General features: G+C 34.8%; 4 protein-coding genes across 5 annotated transcripts in view; 2 read left to right on the forward strand and 2 right to left on the reverse strand.

Annotated features, from left to right (window-relative positions):
- The window catches only part of LOC144444505 (rho GTPase-activating protein 18-like), a 34,730-nt gene extending 26,487 nt beyond the window's left edge, over positions 1-8,243 (reverse strand). For both annotated transcript variants that reach the window (XM_078133939.1, XM_078133940.1), the window contains exons 1-3: positions 8,139-8,243; positions 7,637-7,847; positions 5,112-5,276 (exon numbers count right to left, since the gene is read on the reverse strand). In XM_078133939.1, coding sequence (XP_077990065.1) covers positions 5,112-5,235 — 124 coding nt within the window. In that variant the 5' untranslated portion in view covers positions 5,236-5,276; positions 7,637-7,847; positions 8,139-8,243. The remainder of the gene's footprint in view (positions 1-5,111; positions 5,277-7,636; positions 7,848-8,138) is intronic.
- LOC144444508 (small ribosomal subunit protein eS8-like) overlaps positions 1-18,677 on the forward strand; it is a 141,621-nt gene that overhangs the window by 64,447 nt on the left and 58,497 nt on the right. The gene's annotated exons all lie outside the window — the stretch shown is intronic.
- On the forward strand, positions 8,512-11,296 carry LOC144444832 (transmembrane protein 205-like). Its single transcript, XM_078134376.1, has 4 exons — positions 8,512-8,638; positions 9,455-9,612; positions 10,271-10,437; positions 10,697-11,296. Exons 1-4 carry the CDS (start codon positions 8,598-8,600, stop codon positions 10,976-10,978), a joined length of 648 nt encoding a protein of 215 aa, XP_077990502.1. The 5' UTR covers positions 8,512-8,597; the 3' UTR covers positions 10,979-11,296.
- Positions 13,066-18,496, reverse strand: LOC144444541 (uncharacterized). Its single transcript, XM_078133990.1, has 7 exons — positions 18,424-18,496; positions 17,058-17,244; positions 16,747-16,841; positions 16,222-16,298; positions 15,377-15,463; positions 14,310-14,389; positions 13,066-14,111 (listed from the first exon to the last, which is right to left on the reverse strand). The coding sequence occupies exons 1-7, from the start codon at positions 18,494-18,496 to the stop codon at positions 13,310-13,312; spliced, it is 1,401 nt and encodes a 466-aa protein (XP_077990116.1). The 3' UTR covers positions 13,066-13,309.

Here is an 18,677-nt window from a genome sequence, read left to right on the forward strand (position 1 = left end):
TTGTCCGACAACAGAAACGAGAAAAGTTTCTCGTTAATTTTAATATCATAAAATAATGTCTACAAATCTATTTTTGAGTCAAGAAATACAGCACATTGTAATAATACCTAAAACACAGTCAAGTGTGTTTATGAGAGAATACTGTATTTCAACATAAACATGGAATACTAATGGTTAACACAACACAAATTAGGGTGATGTTAGGGGGTCTTATCCTATTCCTATCAGTATCTAACCCTATCTCTGACTCCCTAGCTTCAATACAAATGTGTATGTGATGATGCACAGTTGAATGTCCACTGTTCTACAGTTAAATACCAAGATTGATGTTAGGGGGTCTCATCCTATTCCTATCAGTATCTAACCCTACCTCTGACTCCCTAGCCTCAGTACAAATGTGTCTCTATCACCGTTCTACAGTTATAAGTGGACCACCTCGATTACCAAAAATTGATGTTTAAATAGGGGGTCTCTCCCTATTTGTATTAGTATCTAACCTTACCTGACTCCCTATCTTCAATAATATGAATCTATTGCACAGTTTGCAGTCAAGTGGTCAACTAGCTATTCGTACTTGAATAAAACACGACTGTATAATTGCTGATTGAGAATCTGTAATCACAGTAATGCAAGAACAGATAATTTAGTGAGTCAGTGAAGGCTGTGTGAGAGCATGGGTAGACTCAATTACCTATTATGTAAATAAATTAGATTGCTTTGACAGTTCATAATTCACTGAAGTACTTCAATACAAACACTCCAGTATCATAATAACCTCTAATACTGTATTACTGTATAACAAACATGGCAAAACTATGTGAGTGATTGATTGATTCAATAAAGCCTTAAAGGACAATCCTAAAGTACAATTCTATGAGAATCAGCTATCTGTCACCGAGTGTACAATTCTATGAAAATCAACGATCTGTTAGTGGTTAAGAGCCCTGATAGGGCTGAACAACATGACGTATCTTACAGTGGTTTAGAAGTCTGATAGGGCTGAACAACACGACATATCTTTAAGATACTAATACAGTAATACAGTCTAACTATTTGTCTCCTCTTAATTGTTGACAGTTCTAATTGTAAGTAATGTTTGATTCAAACTCATTCTTTCATTCTATAGAACATTTACAATTCTATTCAATTTAATTCAAACTCTTTGAGAAAGCACACTTATGGTTAGTCTGTAAGATACAGACATTCGTGCCACACTCAGCCAGCACTCACGGTTAAGAAGCCCTGATAGGGCTGAACAACATGATGTATCTTGCAGTGGTTTAGAAGTCTGACAGAGCTGAACAACATGACATATTACCTTACAGTTTAACACTGGTATGAAACTACACTTCTGAAGTTGAAGATTCAAACAATTATTGTAATCATTTAATACTCATCTATCTCAACAGAAATTGCCAAATTCTGTTTGTTCGACACACTATTTAAGTATTTCAGATAACTCCTTTGACAGTGACTGATCAGAACAGATTACATTTGTACATTAACACTGAACCCATGAGGGATGGCCCTCACTGGACTTCTTTGGAGACAAGTGTTTATATGCTTAAAGAACTATCCAGTATAAATAAAGATTAATACATGTATATATATTACAATACATAAAGCTGATACTGGTCCATACTGAAAAGTTGGGGGGGGTTTTTAAAAAAAAGAACATTAAATGAATTTGGTGAGGGAAAATTACTACATACCAACCTATGTCCTCACAAGTTTTGCTATATTTAAATTTGGGAAATCCCTGTGGCTTAGAATATGTTGTGCTATTCTGTTGTTTATTTGCTAAGGGCTATAATCTCATCTCTTTAAATTACATTGTATAAAGTAACAAATACTTCAGATGAGACCAGCTGTCTCCAGAGAGGATAATCAGAGATAAAAAGGTATTAAGATAAATTCATGAATATTTATCAACCGTGGATCAACTCATATTACTGCTCTACTCCACAGAGTTGGCATTATTAACTGTGTGGACACACAACCCAAGTCTTACTGCATTTCAACTCACTTCAAAAAATACAACATCATTAATTTTGTTTACTTTTAACAAAAATTGCATCATCCCTCAAAACTTAAAAAATAATATGAAATTTCTACAATGGATTAATAGTGAAATATTCTGTATAGTTTTTTCCATGATTAGTTTTCAGTAAGGTTTTTTTTAATGAAACTTTACATTTAGCAATGAGTAAGTCAAGGTATCCAATCTAGAGCTCAGTCATTTCTCTTATAAAACACATAAACACATCATTCTACATCAGTGACATAGTACACATTACGACTACATCAATGACATAGTACACACATTACAACTACATCACTGCAATACACACATCACGACTACATCACTGATGTAATACACATATTACAACTACAGCACTGATGCAATACACACATCAAGACTACATCACTGATGCAATACACATATTACAACTACATCACTGATGCAATACACATATTACAACTACATCACTGATGCAATACACATATTATAACTACATCACTGATGCAATACACATATACAAGTACATCACTGACTCATAGTCAATTGGAACTCTCAATTCTTTTTGTTTACTAGGTTAGACTAAACCTGTCCTTTCAATGTGTTACTTGAATGGTTTGAAAGCTTTTAGCTAAAACATATTGAATGAAGGGCAATGATATCTCAGAAGCCTGTCACTTCTGACTACATGTGTGATCAGCTCTACATGGTGTTAGCGAGCAGTAAGTGACAAAATTGCTCTGGGTTCTTCCTGGCAAGGTAATAGGAGAACCTTCTTGTAATTCTTGACAGCTGTCTTGTTGAAATGAAAGCACATTTATTTTCCAAATTACCTCAGTTTATATCAATGTGCTACATCATGTTTCAAAACTGGGGTTGTGTTTTTGAGTTACTATGACTATCAAACCAAAGTGACTACTGCAGCTTCAATTAGGTAGTACGATTTTTGTTACATATCACGTAACGTTTTTCAACTTTTTTTTACTAATTACATAAAACAACAACATAGCCTTTAATAGCATTCAAGGATATAAAAATGGATACATTTTATCTCACTATGAACACAAATTGACATCACTGTCAGATGAAACAAGGAAGATTCACACATAAAGCTGTTTATTTTTATTCACAGTGAAATAAAATGTAATATCTCATGTCCATTTATGCTATCAGTGCCTGTATTTTGTTTGGCTCTGTAATTTGCAACAAATATGTTACAAGTAAGATGTATGGACTAATTGAAACTCTACATTTTTTGAAATTTCTGGTTTGGTAGTATAATACAGTATTAACACAGGCTAAGATTTAATGGGTCTTGTAGATTAGTTTCACATCACATTGAAAAGAGCTTTCGAACAAATATATATAATTATCGTGACTAGAAAGGAAGATCATATAAAATAAAACAAAATATAAATTTAAAAAACATCCTCTGTAAATTTCCCACAAAAGTTCATTTAAAATTTAAGAGTTTTTCTTCAAATATTTATTCTCTTTCTATAAGGATCTCGATAAGGATATGGTTCTGAGATATCGTGAATTTGAAATATGATAACAACGTCGTGTGGCGCAGAAAGAAACCCTGGGAATACAGTGCAGCAAACAGGAAAAAGCTTCACTTAAATCTAAAGCTACACTCATAATGGTCACTTTCAAGCTGCCTTAGTAACGACTCTTGTCTTAACCTGGAATGAACAGTTAACACAGTTTTATGGTCTCTTTACATGATGTACATGAAATGCCAGAAAAACTTGAAATTTGTCTGTGCAAGTGAGCTACTACTGGGGTAGAGTTCTTATCAAACCATGAAATGTAATACAAATCTCTGTACCTTCAACATTAGTGTTATTAATCCAATTCAGTTGTTTACTTTTGATGTTTATAATAAGTTCCGTTTGTAAATGCTTGCCTGTCACTTGTTGTAAGTCTGCCCAGAGACAGGCTAGGTTTAGTCTCGGACCACTAACGAAGTCTGAGGTTTAGTCTAGTCCCTATACAGAATCATTACGATTTACACCTCCACTCACATTGGCATCCTAGTCACTATATGGAATCATTACAATTTACACCTCCACTCACGTTAGCATCCAGACTACATCTACAATAATCTAGTTCCTATGCGGAATCCTTACGATTTACACCTCCACTCACGTTAGCATCCAGACTATACTAGGTTCATAGTCCCCAGTGCAAGTAGAGAGTGGTTTAAATGGGAACTAGGTTTTCAGCCAGCCTCAATTATAGTCTGAATGTATTTGAGCTATAAGCCAGTTGATATGACGTGATTCTCAGTGATCACCCATCCATTTAAAGTTTGATTTTGATTTGTGTCTATAAGATGGGTAGTATTAGACTGAAAGATCTGCCATTGTTTCCACCTATGTAATATGTTCCATGCTCAGGGATAGCAAGTTGTTACATAAGCAAATCAACGAGGAATCTTCAAGTTCAAGTCTAGCATAGAATACACAAATCCAATCTGAACATAGCCCTGAACCTGCTTATCACTTTTTCTGATGTTGACTCTTCTTTCCATAATATGAACATTATCAGTATTACTTTTACAGTAACACAGTAATACTGAATCCCTACCCCCCTCCCCTCCCCCCCCCCCCCAACCATGGCACTGTAAAACTACACTACGTGTCTTTAATATTTGTTAAACATTACAACAAGAGACTGACTTGATGTCTGATATGAATAAATCAACTGATTCATGCCTGTTATCATCTATGAACTTCACTAACACTCACTAGCATAATCAAGGACATCTAACACAGATAAATAAGCCAAGGTGGTGTAGTATACAATTCAATATTTCTGCACTGTTTTTATTTGTCAAAGTTACCCACAAATGGATTCTATGGAGTGATTTGCATGGAAAAGTCATTTAATACAGTACCATCTGTTCTGTAAAATCTTAATTTCAGAGCAAACATCTTAAATTATATTAAATAATAAAATAACATATATACATGATGACCTGATGATACCATACTGTAAGGAAGTGATCGTAAACAAAATACACTGGAAAAAATGCTGTTTTTGTGGCATTATTAAAGTGACAATATTATAAAAAGTACTGTCTTACCATCTGGTGTCTTTGCTTGCTCGTCTTCAGTGGTCTCAGCTTCTTCGATGTCTTTGTTATCACTGATGTCTTTTAGTTCACTTAAATAAATGTCTAAAGCTTCTGACTTGCCTGCCGTATCCATTCCCACTGTTGTCTTTTATGTAGTGTAGGGATAACAGTAGACTGGAAATTAAATTAAGGACAAAATACAAAATGTACATCACATCATAATCATGATCAAGTGCTGGTAAAATGTTGCTCAGCTGGCCATTGATTTTTTACAACTTACAAATTAGTTTTGTCCTAGGGGGCCCTATAGAAATCCTCCTTAACCTCAATTTCATTAATACACATACTATAACTAAACTATTATGTACTGAGAATGGAACTTTATAATTTACTGTCACATTTCTGGAACAAGATCAAATTAACAAAAACTTAATGTGTGGTTTTTAGTAGGTTTTGTTTCCAAGCTGTAATATATAGCCATATTTAAAGTACATGTATATCTTGGGTCAACTTTCATTGGCATGTTTTCTGACCTCATGTTCTTTTAAATCAGAGTCAGTTCTGAATACTTGCACATAAGTTAGCTCAAATTTCAAATAGAGTGTGTCTATGTATTTTTTTGAGATTATTTTGTATCATAACTTTAGAAGTTTTTAAGTACTTATGCACATGTCAACTCAATTTAAAAATAAATCACAAAGTAATACAAACAAACTGATATTAATTTCTACTAACAACAATGCTGCTATTTGGGAAACATATCATAAATGTCAAATCTTTTGTCTAAATATATCACAGCTACATGTGTGTATTATATAACGTGTACTGAATTCAAATACACTATTCTAAAAAATGTATTTCCATCATGTATCAGTTTTACTCACTCACAAACAAACACACACACATATGCGTATACAAACTCATATTCACAAACACAAATGTAAACACATCCACTCCCCAACACACAGACACACGATCATGCGCAACACACACACACACACTCACACATCAATGACTCACAAACACATGCACACATACACACAAGAACGCACACACGCACACACGCACGCACGCACACACACACACACACACACACACACACACACACACACACACACACACACACATACATACATACACATACATACACAACAGAAACAAGATTCAACATATCCTGAAGAATGATAAAATATAAAATCAAAACTACAAATCTTAAGTGTTTTCTATTTCAATTGGAAAGTTAAAATATTTGACAACGGAATACATGCATCTATGGTGGGTCCTATCTTTCAAGTGACATTTCATACAGCAAAGATTGAAAAAGAAAATTATTTCTCAATTTTTCTCACAACTACACTTTATTTTAGACATAATTGTTTCAAAGAAATGGTCCTTCTGTATAAACCAATATTCAAACTTTGGTTGAAGTGTGATCAATTTTAGAATTTGAGAAATCACAATAAATTTTCAGTGCTGAATTGAATATGATCAAAACACTGCTACCACCACAAAAAAAAAATCATTCTGTCAAAACAAATACAGCCACATTCAAGTTACCATTCACCAGCTGTTTGATACAAGCATGCAGAAACCAATACATTGTCTAAATGAAATGAACTAATATGTGCCACCATGCAAACATCAAAACATTGGTGATTGCATGTCTGCATCAAGTTGCAGTACTTTGAAATGGTTTATTTCTTCTAGACAAAATGTATCTGAGTGTAGGATATGCAGTTTCTCATTGGTTAGTTTTATTATTATTATTATAAAATATCTTTATTCAGGGTAAAACTCAATAAGTGTTACAAACAACACAGAGCGTTGCAGGGTCGGCTTCTTTCCATTGAGGCCCTCATACATCAAATCAACAATCATGCAAAAGTCCACTTACAGATTTTAAAATACATTAGGACATAAAGTACATACATTGTAACATTATAGCTCCAGTTAAATAAAATAACTGCTAGGCAGAAAAAATGTCTGTAATTTTCTTTGAAGTTTTTAAAAGTTTTAGCCTGCTTTACATGTTCAGGATAGAGGGTGCTGGTTTTATCAAAAAGAGCCTGAGTGTAAACATAACTTGAAATGGGCTGTATACTGTATGCAGGCTATACTGCCATACATCTTTATGTATAAACATAACTAGCTGCTGTCTGTTCTAATTAATAAAATGTTATGTTTATTTAATATTTAAATGTTGTCAAGAGTTTACTTTGTGGGTGTGAAGTATTTGTTTAACTTTATTTACATATTTGTTTACATTAAACCAGTGATGTCAAATATAGTATTAGTAGCTAATTACTTTGAATGACTGGTTAATTTACATATATTTATCTGAAAATAATTCGTTACTGAAATGACAATGGTAGACATGGTGCCAAAATAGAACAATAGACGTAAAACCCCTTACGTTTTCAATGTACAATAACTTCTATACCAGTTGTATACATCGCTAATTTTCTGCTTCAATGCGTGCATACAAATAAATGTTACAACCAAAAAGAATAAGTACAAAAAAAAATGGACGTTACCTTAAATATATTTGAGACGAAAAAATAATTCTAAAACATCTTCTTCATATATTTTCCTTTAGCTTTCAGTGGGTTGTTGAAACGGAAGACTCCATAATCAGCTTTATGACACGGTTGTTAACAGTGCGGTATTTTCTTAAATTTTTAATAGCGTCGTCATTGCACGGTATAAACCAAAACGCCTCGAGCTCTTTAGCTGTGACGGAACAACCTGTTCATAGATAAAACGGTATTTGAGTATAAGCAACGACTGTAAAAACATACGAGTTTTTAATATTGATATCTTAGAACGATACATGGGGAGGAGTTGTGTTTGTAGCGATTCTACTTCCGCTACGTTTACGACTGTGAGTGTGAATAGGCACTGATATGTCAAACACTGCACTGATCCATTCGCCACTGAAACATGATCATTTTATTGCGAAGTTTTGTGTATTTTACAGTTCTCCTTTCGCATGTAAAATGGCATTTTGAATATCAAAGACTTAAGTTATTTACTTACTGTTGCTGTCAATGTATCATTACCCGCCGTCTGACCCACTTTTTTGGAGTGTTCAGGAAAACACGTACAGACAAATTAATGCAGTACACACAACGCTTTCGAGTAGGATCTCATGGACGATGACCTTTGAACTTATACAGCTGCGCAAATTGTTAATATTTTATCAATTTGATTGAAAAAATTAAGACATGTGTAAATACGTGAACAAGTGATCATATGGCAATGGATTTCTACTTTTACAATAGAAAACGATGAGAAATGATGGTAAAAAGCATACAAAATTGTATATTCGTGCTTATTGTCGATAGAGGGCGCTATACTTATATCTTCACTGATTTATGGATTTATTTCCTTATTTTAATACGTGCAAAGACTGGTGTACGTAGATAAGACTGTGCGAAGAAGCATTTGCTCTGGTTGCCATCTCGTAAAGGGTAGTCACCAAATTCTCCATACGTCATGGTTTTGAAGTACATAACAGATAATTGGCCTCGGTATAGGTAAAGAGATTTTCCTAGTTGCAGATATATATTTTGTGCACTTTAATACTGCAAACTCAGGTGTTGATTCTGACCGCTGTCGACATGTCAAACACTCCTGCCATGCCCCAGTGCAGTGCTTTGGTGTTGGAAATCGACCGTGTGTTTCATTTTCAATTCATCATAGATATTTTAAACCAATGATACGATCAATATGAGCCACTTTTCGGGATGAAGGACAACAGTATTTAATGAGTCCTGCTTAGTTTAATAATTAGTCCTGCTTGCAGACGAACTGTATTCTGATATTGTACACCATAGAACAATGTCAGAATCGAGTCCCGACTTACTCTGTATGCAAACAGGGATATGCTTTCATATATCTATGGAGATATTTTTCATTGTAGCGAGTCAACTTACATGTATTATTGGAAACAAAGACTGTATGAAGGCCTGGATGAAAGGAATATGCAGCATAACATTACAGATATAAACCAGATATTTCATTAATTAACTCAGAGGCTAACTCTCCCCAAATCTATTATAGTAAATGATGACGTTACTGCATTAAGTTACGTTTACAGTCTTTAATATTGAGTGAGCATACTGATTGTAAGACCACGGGGAGTAACCAGCATGTGATTTGATTATACATAGTTAAAAGTCATGAATATTCAGTGTGCATCTAATAAATATACATGTCCGTTTGTATGTATATGTGTGTGTGTGTGTGTGTGTACATCACAGCCCATCTACATTTGGCACATAGTCCTCCTGATAAATAATTCCATTATCAATGATATATGTGTCATTTCACATTTGTTATCATTTTGATAGGTTTGGCCAGCCTGCACATGTTGGTGCTGTAGCAGTGGTATTAATTGGTTTATATTATTTCATACAACCCTTGGTTTCCACCAACATGTTACAGTTCCTTCATTTCCTCAGTTTTGCTGTCTACTTTGGTATGCAGTTCTGGGTCACTTTCATAGCAGGTAGGCTAATCTATGTGTTGTAGTTTGAAAGGACTATTCTGTTTGTTATACATGAAGCTGTCTCTTGCCAACTTATTGCACACAAAGTACAGCTGAATGGCACTCCTAACCAGTTTAATTTCTTGCTGGTAGGATTTAACTAATAGGGCTACCACAAGTAGCATTTCAAACCTTTTATCAGTCAATTTCCTTTACAAGTTTGCCCAGTTTTTATCCTTTTCATTTGTGTGTAGCCAGTTCTTAACCCATTTGCTGAGCTGCAGTGAACCACTTGATTAGCTAATGCCACTGGCCTGCTTGTTAGTCTGCCTGGCATAGCAGTAGTTCACATTTGCAAATTTTTGTCTATACTTTTTTAAAATCCATGTATACCTATTATGATACAGTTCATCAGTTAATCTTGGATTATAGCTATCTTATCAATCCGAGCCGATACATTAAGATAGGACCATTCTTTTGTTTTGACCATTTCATTTTTGTAGCTGTCATACAAAAATGTCCACACTCAAATTTTAATCCAAATCCGACATTCTTTTTTTTATTCTGCTTGTTCCTTCACTCCACATCTAGGAATTGAACCCATATATTATAGTATTAATTAAGTTGTAATGCTAGTAATAAGTATAATGTAGTCCTTTGGATGATTCTTTTCTTTAAGGATTAACTATGTTTCACAACTTGCCAAGACACATGTTTGGATCGATACAGAGTAAATTATTCCCCAAGTACTTCTTCTGTGGTACAATTTGTTCCATTGTTACCATGGCAACATTCATCAGTGCTCATCCAATTGGAACCTATGACGACACGCAGACTAAGATACAGGTAGGTGACTTTTTTGCACTGATAAGTTTCTGATTTGAGCTTCCACCGAGAATTGGCCTTTTACATCTCAGCTCCAGACTGTATCACTTTTTAATACAGACTTAGTATAAGGAAGAGTAGCCTAAATATGAATCATATACACAACAGGGAGGCTTGATAGCCAAGAATGTGGTATGTTTATAAATATTTATCAATTCAGACCATGTGACTATAAACAATTTCAATTACTAAAATGTCTTCTTTTTTCCCCTTTTTTCAGTTCTTGTCTCTGTTGATAGCTGTATTGTGTACCCTGGGTAATGTTGTAGTGACGCCCATTATGATTGACTACATGAATGAAAGGAATGACATTGAGAAAAAGAAAGGCTTTGACAACCATGTGGGCCACCTTGACAGCAAAAAGTTTAGTGGAGATGTCAGATACAAGACTCTACACAAGAAGTTTATGCGATACCATGGTTTAAGTTCACTATTAAATCTGCTGACCTTGTCTTCTAATTTGGTTCATCTCTATATTCTCTCAGCTGGGTTGAAGATGTAAAAATGTCATTATTCTTGACCATAGGCTAGTTTTATACGTCAACATTTTCAATGATCACTCTTTCTCTCTCTCTCCACGGTCATTGTGATTATAGCTTGTATAGGAAACTAGACTGCTTGACCACAGGACACATGGCTGCATTATTAACATCATTGTTGGTAGTCTACACTGATGTTACATTGCTTTACACCAACAGTAATACCAACAGCAACGTGCAGCATTCACTATGAATCTGTCAGTCTTGTTTGTCCCAAAAACACTTCTCAAATACAATTTTGAAAATTGGTCATACTTTTAGTTAATCTTGCTAAATGTATAAATATATATATATTTTTAAATCATTCAGCTAGAAACAAACATGATAAAAAATTATAGCTTTAGTTTTAGCAGAGAATGTGTATGTGAAAACCAGACCATGTGTAAACGAAAGGCATATATAAAACTATGTGTATTTGCACTTAGTATCAGCAATGTATATTTCCAAGTCAGACTTGATGTGTTTGTAAGACCACACACACCTTTGTTCAAACTGTATGCACTTGTCAGATTATGTCTCAGTCTGCTATTGTGTATTTACAGTTCAAAGTGTAAGGGTCATGACCTGAACAAATAGAGCTCACTGTATGTCATGTGGTGTGAAGTGTGGTCAGCATTAACAGATAAGTTTTTTATTCATAGAAATATTATTTCAATGTTGTATCAAATTTTGGTAGTTTTATAACAGTACTACTTCTGTGTGCTGTATTTGAAAATAAACATTCATCAAATGAATATATAAGAGGTCTAGTTTCAAAGTGTGGTTCTGTTTTCCACCTTTGATCAGTGTCTACCTGCTACCTGTATGTATTTTGTATTTGAATATAAAATCAAGTATTTATAAATGGATATTAACTATAATAAGTACAATTAACTGGTTTAACTGGTTCAAAACCAGTTTTAACTAGTTTGAGTATATATTGGCTAATTAGTTTTCGTACATTGTATCACTCTGGTCACCTAAGTAGTCTAGCTGCTGGACCCTCGGATTATTCTGCTTACTTTGAAAGTCACCAAAGTATGCCTTTTGCCCAAGGTGCTGTTGATGGCACAAGCGTTAACAGAGGTACTGTCATTAACTTGCGGCTTTATTCAGCAACCTTCTGAAGCAGAGATCTAAGGTTTTACTACAAGACTAGTGACAATGTAATGTCATATATATGCTTCATATAGTAATTTTGTAAAACTGTTTATTCAAGCTGATTATACCGCCACCTAGTGGTCAGCTGTAACTATGGTATTCGTGTTCTGATGAGGACCATCGACAAAGACAGATCAAAAGCTCAATGCTATGTAAAATTGTCCTGCTTGGGTGTTGTAACCTTGTTATTCACTTTTTTTGTCATCAAAAATAAAATATTGCTGTTACACAATTGTTATTATTTTTATTAATAAAGTGCAGGCCCGTATTGGATGTTCTATAAAATCCATACACAGAGCTCATTGTGTCTCATTGTTTTATTCAAAAAATAATTAAAGGGCTATGTTTCAATCCCAGGTCATCGTATTAGTATTATCTTAATAAGGATTGCATGGGATAATTCTTCTGTTCTGTATCAACTTTTTCTATCATTCTGCCAAAAACTGTTCTTTTCACACCTAGATTTTAATCCTGATTTGAACTGGACATGTCTACAAATAGACAAAATGTAAGAAGTACACAAATTTACATGTAGTATGGAGCATATGCTATGCATTGAACCTTAAAATACAGTAAAACAAAGTTAAAAACTTAAAGGCAATAAGGTAGTGTTGGGATAATCTTTTACAGTACAAAACTGTTAAAATAAACTGTCTATTATACATTTTGTACATGTAGTGACTTGGTGAATGCTTTCCAAGAGACTCTGTATGCCATGATTTGAAAGAATATCCTTAAAATGAAATCAGCTATACTTACATATATTCATATACTTACAATTCATACATAGAAACACCCCTCCACATTCCAATCCTGACAAAGACAATCCCCCCCCAACAACAAAAACTAAGGAATGAACTTATATGTCGTAATGATGTAACATAAACTTACAGTTTTTATCAGACTGCTTGATAAAAATGTTTGCAGCAAAGTTGAAAGCAATCAATGTACTCTGAAATCCGTATTGCAGGTATACCATTGCCAGTCAAGGAGAATGTTATCTTTACAAAGAGTTACCTAAAACTTTAAAAGTCCAAGTACTCGACATGTTAGATATGACGGGCACTAAAAGCTATCTCTACAACTAGGAGAGATACACTCTTCCTGGTTCACTTTATTTTATTTATCAAAAATTTGGCAAAATCACACTTTTATCAAATCAGTTCTTTTGGAGGAGGCCTAATAGGTATTTTACCGAGTGTAAATGTCTTAGATTCAAATTGTTCCTTTTCTACTGTTGTCAAATCTGCTAAGTTTGAGTATATTTTGCTAACATGTGTATTTGATGCAGCATTCATCTGATTGGCTGCTGTTGTACTAGTAGCACCTGCTGAACTACCAATCCCAGGTTGATTTGATGTGAATGAAGAGGCTTGAAAGCCAGTACCTGTAGAGGGCGCAGCATTAGTTCCAAAGCCACCAAATGAGCTCTGATTAGATGCTCCAAAGCCACCAAATGTACCTGTAGTAGCAGAAGCTCCTTGGTTTCCAAATAATCCAGTATTCCCTTGTGGTGGTGCAGTTCCAAAACTTCCAAATGTAGATGTTGAAGACATAGCTGATGATGCTCCTTGGTTTCCTATACCACCAAATGTTGATGATGATGAAGACCCTGCTGCATTAGTACCACCAAATCCACCAAACCCTGAACTCTGTGTACTTGTTGTTGCACCTGGTCCACCAAATCCACCAAACCCTGAACTCTGTGTACTTGATGTTGCACCTGGTCCACCAAATCCACCAAAACCTGATGACGTACCAGTTTTAGCTATGCCTCCAAATGATGACGTAGATGAATCAGTCGCACCAAAACCACCAAAGGATGACGTTCCTGTGTTACCAAAACCTCCAAAGGAGGAAGTGGTCCCTGTACTGCCAAAGGAGCCTGCTGATGACGAACCTTGGGCTGAACTAAATAAACCAGGCTGCATACTACTCATACCTATACTACTAGAACTAAAACACAAACAAAAAGAAATTATTTACACACATGGATAATTCCTAATTTTTTTTCTTTTGCAAACACAAGTTGACAGCACCATATAGATGTATTGCACTGCAGTGAAAGACATGAATGAAATAAGAATATTTCATAAATCAAAAAGTGGAAGAAGAGAACTTGTGTATGAAAATTTCCAGGTTTACAGTACATACCTGCCACTTAGTAATGCATGTGCTCCTATAGTAGTAGAAAAAACTGATGCTGCATTGAAATTACCAAGGTAAACTTGAATCTGAAAACAACACAAATAAGTACTGTTTACACTGCTGGTATATATACGGTGTTCACTTGTACCGGTATCTAAACTGAAAATCTCTCTCAGAGAATATTGCGAAATATTCCTAAGATTTCCGCATTCTGTTTCATAAGTATGTTCTACAAACACGATACAAAGAATACTGCATTTCAACAGGAATCTAAGCCCGGAAAGAACCATAGGATTTCCAATGTACAACAATTGTGATCATGTAGGTTAACCTAACATTCAATCGTAATTTCATAAAACTTAACTCTGTTATTGTCATCTGTCCTTAAGTCCTTCACATTTTAATAGAGAATTAATTGCACTATGTACAAATGTGTACACACATGTGAATAGACATGAATCTGAATCGAGGCTCTGTAATGTTCATCCTACAGTACTTCCAATCCAACTATGACTGATCAACTACTGCAACATATATATTGAAACATTGGTTTGTAACTTTGTACAAAATTTAGCAGAGTCACATAAAAGAAGTGCCGCAATTCATTACCAATAACTTCAATCATAACAAATTTCGATAGGGAACTGCAAACCCGCCATGTTGAATGTTGCATCATGGGAAATGTGATAATAAATACTCATCAATTAGTATTGTAAACAATATTGTTACATTGTTTATAACCACAAATGATCAATTCATATTTAGCCTGACCAGTGTGAGAGATCTATTTCATTGGTAACTCCAGATAAGATATTACAATAACCACTGATAATCCCATAGTCCTTTGTATCTGAGCATGCTCAGTCTGGATTGCAAGTTCCCTATTGGTGCCATTACAGTTATTGAGGTTTGTTGTGTTAATCATCACTCTGCTAAGTACATGTATGTCTAGCTGTGCCTTGCGCAGTATGACATGATCAGTAAGACATTATGGTGACATTGTCTAAAGATTAAATCGCATGCCATGATAATCACTCAGATCACTTGTCTTTTTTTTTACAGAGTAAACTCACCACATTGGTTTTGAGTTGAGGATCTGGGGATTTCAGATCATGTCGCTGTCTTTGTACATTGTTGACGGCTTGGACAATTGACTGTTCCTGAAAGACAATACATAAAGTGTGAATTTTATGTGGATAAAAAAGAAGTACATTATTTTGTTTTCGCTATGCTGATAAGTAGGTAAAATTCACATACCACAAGTTCCCCAATTGACTGAGATTTTCAATAACAACTATGGTCTAAGATATGGACATCTGATTTACCCCTCTGTCTTGATAGAATACCTCGGATCACTAAGGTTGCTGGACAAAAGTGCAGGTACTACTGGTGTGCAAGCCATCAACAGTGCCTTTGGCACTATGCAACCTGTGGTCATTTGCAGAATTGCCCAAGGTTCTAGCAGCTAGACTACAAGGTTCCAAAACCGTGCCACTATAAAAAGTTATTAGAAGGGCAGTGTTCAGCCCAAGGTTCTCAAATTAGTGCTATCTTATCATTACATTAGAATACTCCTATTCTGTTGTTCTGGATCAATGTTTTCTATAGCTCTGCCTTACAACCATTTTCACACCTAAAGTTTAATCCTGGTGGGTCTTTTGCAGAGAGGGCCTAGGAGAGTCAGAGGACGGGAGGTAAGGTGAGAGACAAATAAAGAAAATGGAAAACGAAGAGGCAGAAAGAGAGAAGGAAATTTGAGATTATCCCTTTACAATGAATAATGTACATGTATTAAACTTCTAATGTCCACATTTGATTTTAAAATGTTGACAATATTTTCATAGTACAATTAAATGATCACCAAATATATTGCATGAATCAATCAATCAATCAATGCGAATTAAAAGGATATTCTTACATATTGTGCGAAACTTCCTTCTTGTTTAGCTTCATATGTATAATGTCTCAGCTCTTCAGGGGAAACATCATCCATACCTATTAAACAGTTAGATTAATATATAAATAAATTAATTAACAAATAAGGTGATGTATCACACAATAACACATCAAATTCAAAAACAAGGTGTAGGGTAACTTCATCTTAACAACCTACACGCAGTTGTGTCTTGGCCACAGAATACTATAAAAGAAAAACAAACTTACCAGGCAGTGTTTTCTGTGCCTTGGTGACAATATAACATGAAAACAAACAAACTTACCAGGCAGTGTTTTCTGTGCCTTGGTGACAATATAACATGAAAACAAACAAACTTACCAGGCAGTGTTTTCTGTGCCTTGGTGACAGTATAACATGAAAACAAACAAACTTACCAGGCAGTGTTTTCTGTGCCTTGGTGACAATATAACATGAAAACAAACAAACTTACCAGGCAGTGTTTTCTGTGCCTTGGTGACAATATAACATGAAAACAAACAAACTTACCAGGCAGTGTTTTCTGTGCCTTGGTGACAGCATAACATGAAAATAACCACATCTTAGATGCTTCCCACTCTTCCATGTCCCTCTTGACTGTTTCTCTACAGAAATAATTGAAAAACATAAACATGAAAGTTGAAACAAACAGAGTTGGTGCTGGGCATCAGAACCAGTTTCACATTCATAACAAATTATTCTGATTTGATTCTGTTCAAAATCTGTTGGCTCTGCTGCTTAAACTGATATTGACACTAGAATCGATTCTAAAAATTATTTGACACTGATTCTGATGCCAACTTCTCAGACATGGTACTTACAGTATTTGGCCTTTGTCTATTGGTCCACTTTGTTGTGATGTTGTAAGTGGGGCAAAACGGTTTTGTGTCTGAGGGAATGGTTCAGCAAAGCCAACCCTTCTTGTCCATCTGTTTGCATTTTGATTTTGGTTTCTTCCACCACCACCCCCACCCCCACCACTACCACCCCATTGCTGGTTATATCCACCTGATAATGTAATAGAAGAAATAAAACAGGTGATAATTACTAGAATCACAAATTGAGGTTAAAATATTCAGTGGGATGAAGAGTTTTTTGAAAATAAATGTATACAATGTGTCACACTCACACAAAATTGTTGAATTACAAAATGGAAGTGCATGGTTTCACATCTGACAAATATCTACACAAGCTTGGATTTTTAACACTAATTTTCATATTTTTCTGGAAAGTATTTATTTTTGCATTATCTATTTTTTTTTGACATTTTTATTTTCCTAGAGTATCTCATGATTTACAAGGGAAAATGTAAATGAGGCCAGTATTTTTTAAAAGATGCGAAAACCAACATAGTTACAATTTACATCACTTCACAGAATACACATATGATATATATATATATATATATATATATATATATATATATATATATATATATATATATATATATATATATATATATATATATATATATACCAACCGTTCATGGTGTATGCAGTATGTGTGCACTTTTATTTTTACAATTTATTTACCTTAAAACATATAGACCCCCAGTCCAAACACAATATTAGTCATGCTTGCAGATGGAGTAAGTCGGGACTTGGTTCTGACATTGTCCCTTTTCCTTCTCCAGTTGTCGAGGTATAATGTCAAATCACTTCCCGTCTGCAAGCAGGACTAACACAATACTAGCTGCAATAATTGTTTGGTATGATTTTGAGGGCTTTTTCGTCTGTTCTTGTGCCTTGTTTCGTTCCGACGTTTAACCCGAATCAAACGCTACAATTCCTCTAATACAAACGCAAATAGACGAGACCACGTTGAAACCGTGAGCGTGGTGTCAGCGTACTGCCCGTTTCAAAATGCTGCATGTGTTGCTACATTTGCCGATTTTGACGGAATTGGGGTACCTCTGAACACTTCTTGGGTCTTGAAGGCTCTGTAATTAATGCACAAAAATCTGCCCAATCGGGTTAAACGTCGGAAAGAAAAAAAACACAAAAACAGACGAAAAAGCCCTCAAAATTTCGCTACAATTATTGCAGCTAACACAATGCACAAGTTCGTAGCCTAGCCATGCATGATGCAGTTGCAGTCAGACTACATGTACTCAATACAATTTGGACATCAACTACAAGTGCGACCTACCAGAGAAAACAAGAAGCACTCGGTACACATTATACTTACCAGTTGGGTGTTCAAATCTACACTGGTTACCATATCGACAATTTCCTTGCACGAAAAATTTACAGACTACCATGGTGGCATAGTTAGTACTGACTTCCTAATTTCTATGTTTCGAACACAGATATATGAACACCGTATAAAAATGGCGGCATTTTAAGACTGTGTATTCGATATCTTGAGGTCGCGTTTTAATTTTTAACTCGTATATTTAAGAGTTATCCCACTCAAATACTTAAAATGTGGACTTATTTGAT

The sequence above is a fragment of the Glandiceps talaboti genome, chromosome 13 (genome assembly GCF_964340395.1).
Source record: "Glandiceps talaboti chromosome 13, keGlaTala1.1, whole genome shotgun sequence".
NCBI classification, from domain to species: domain Eukaryota; kingdom Metazoa; phylum Hemichordata; class Enteropneusta; family Spengelidae; genus Glandiceps; species Glandiceps talaboti.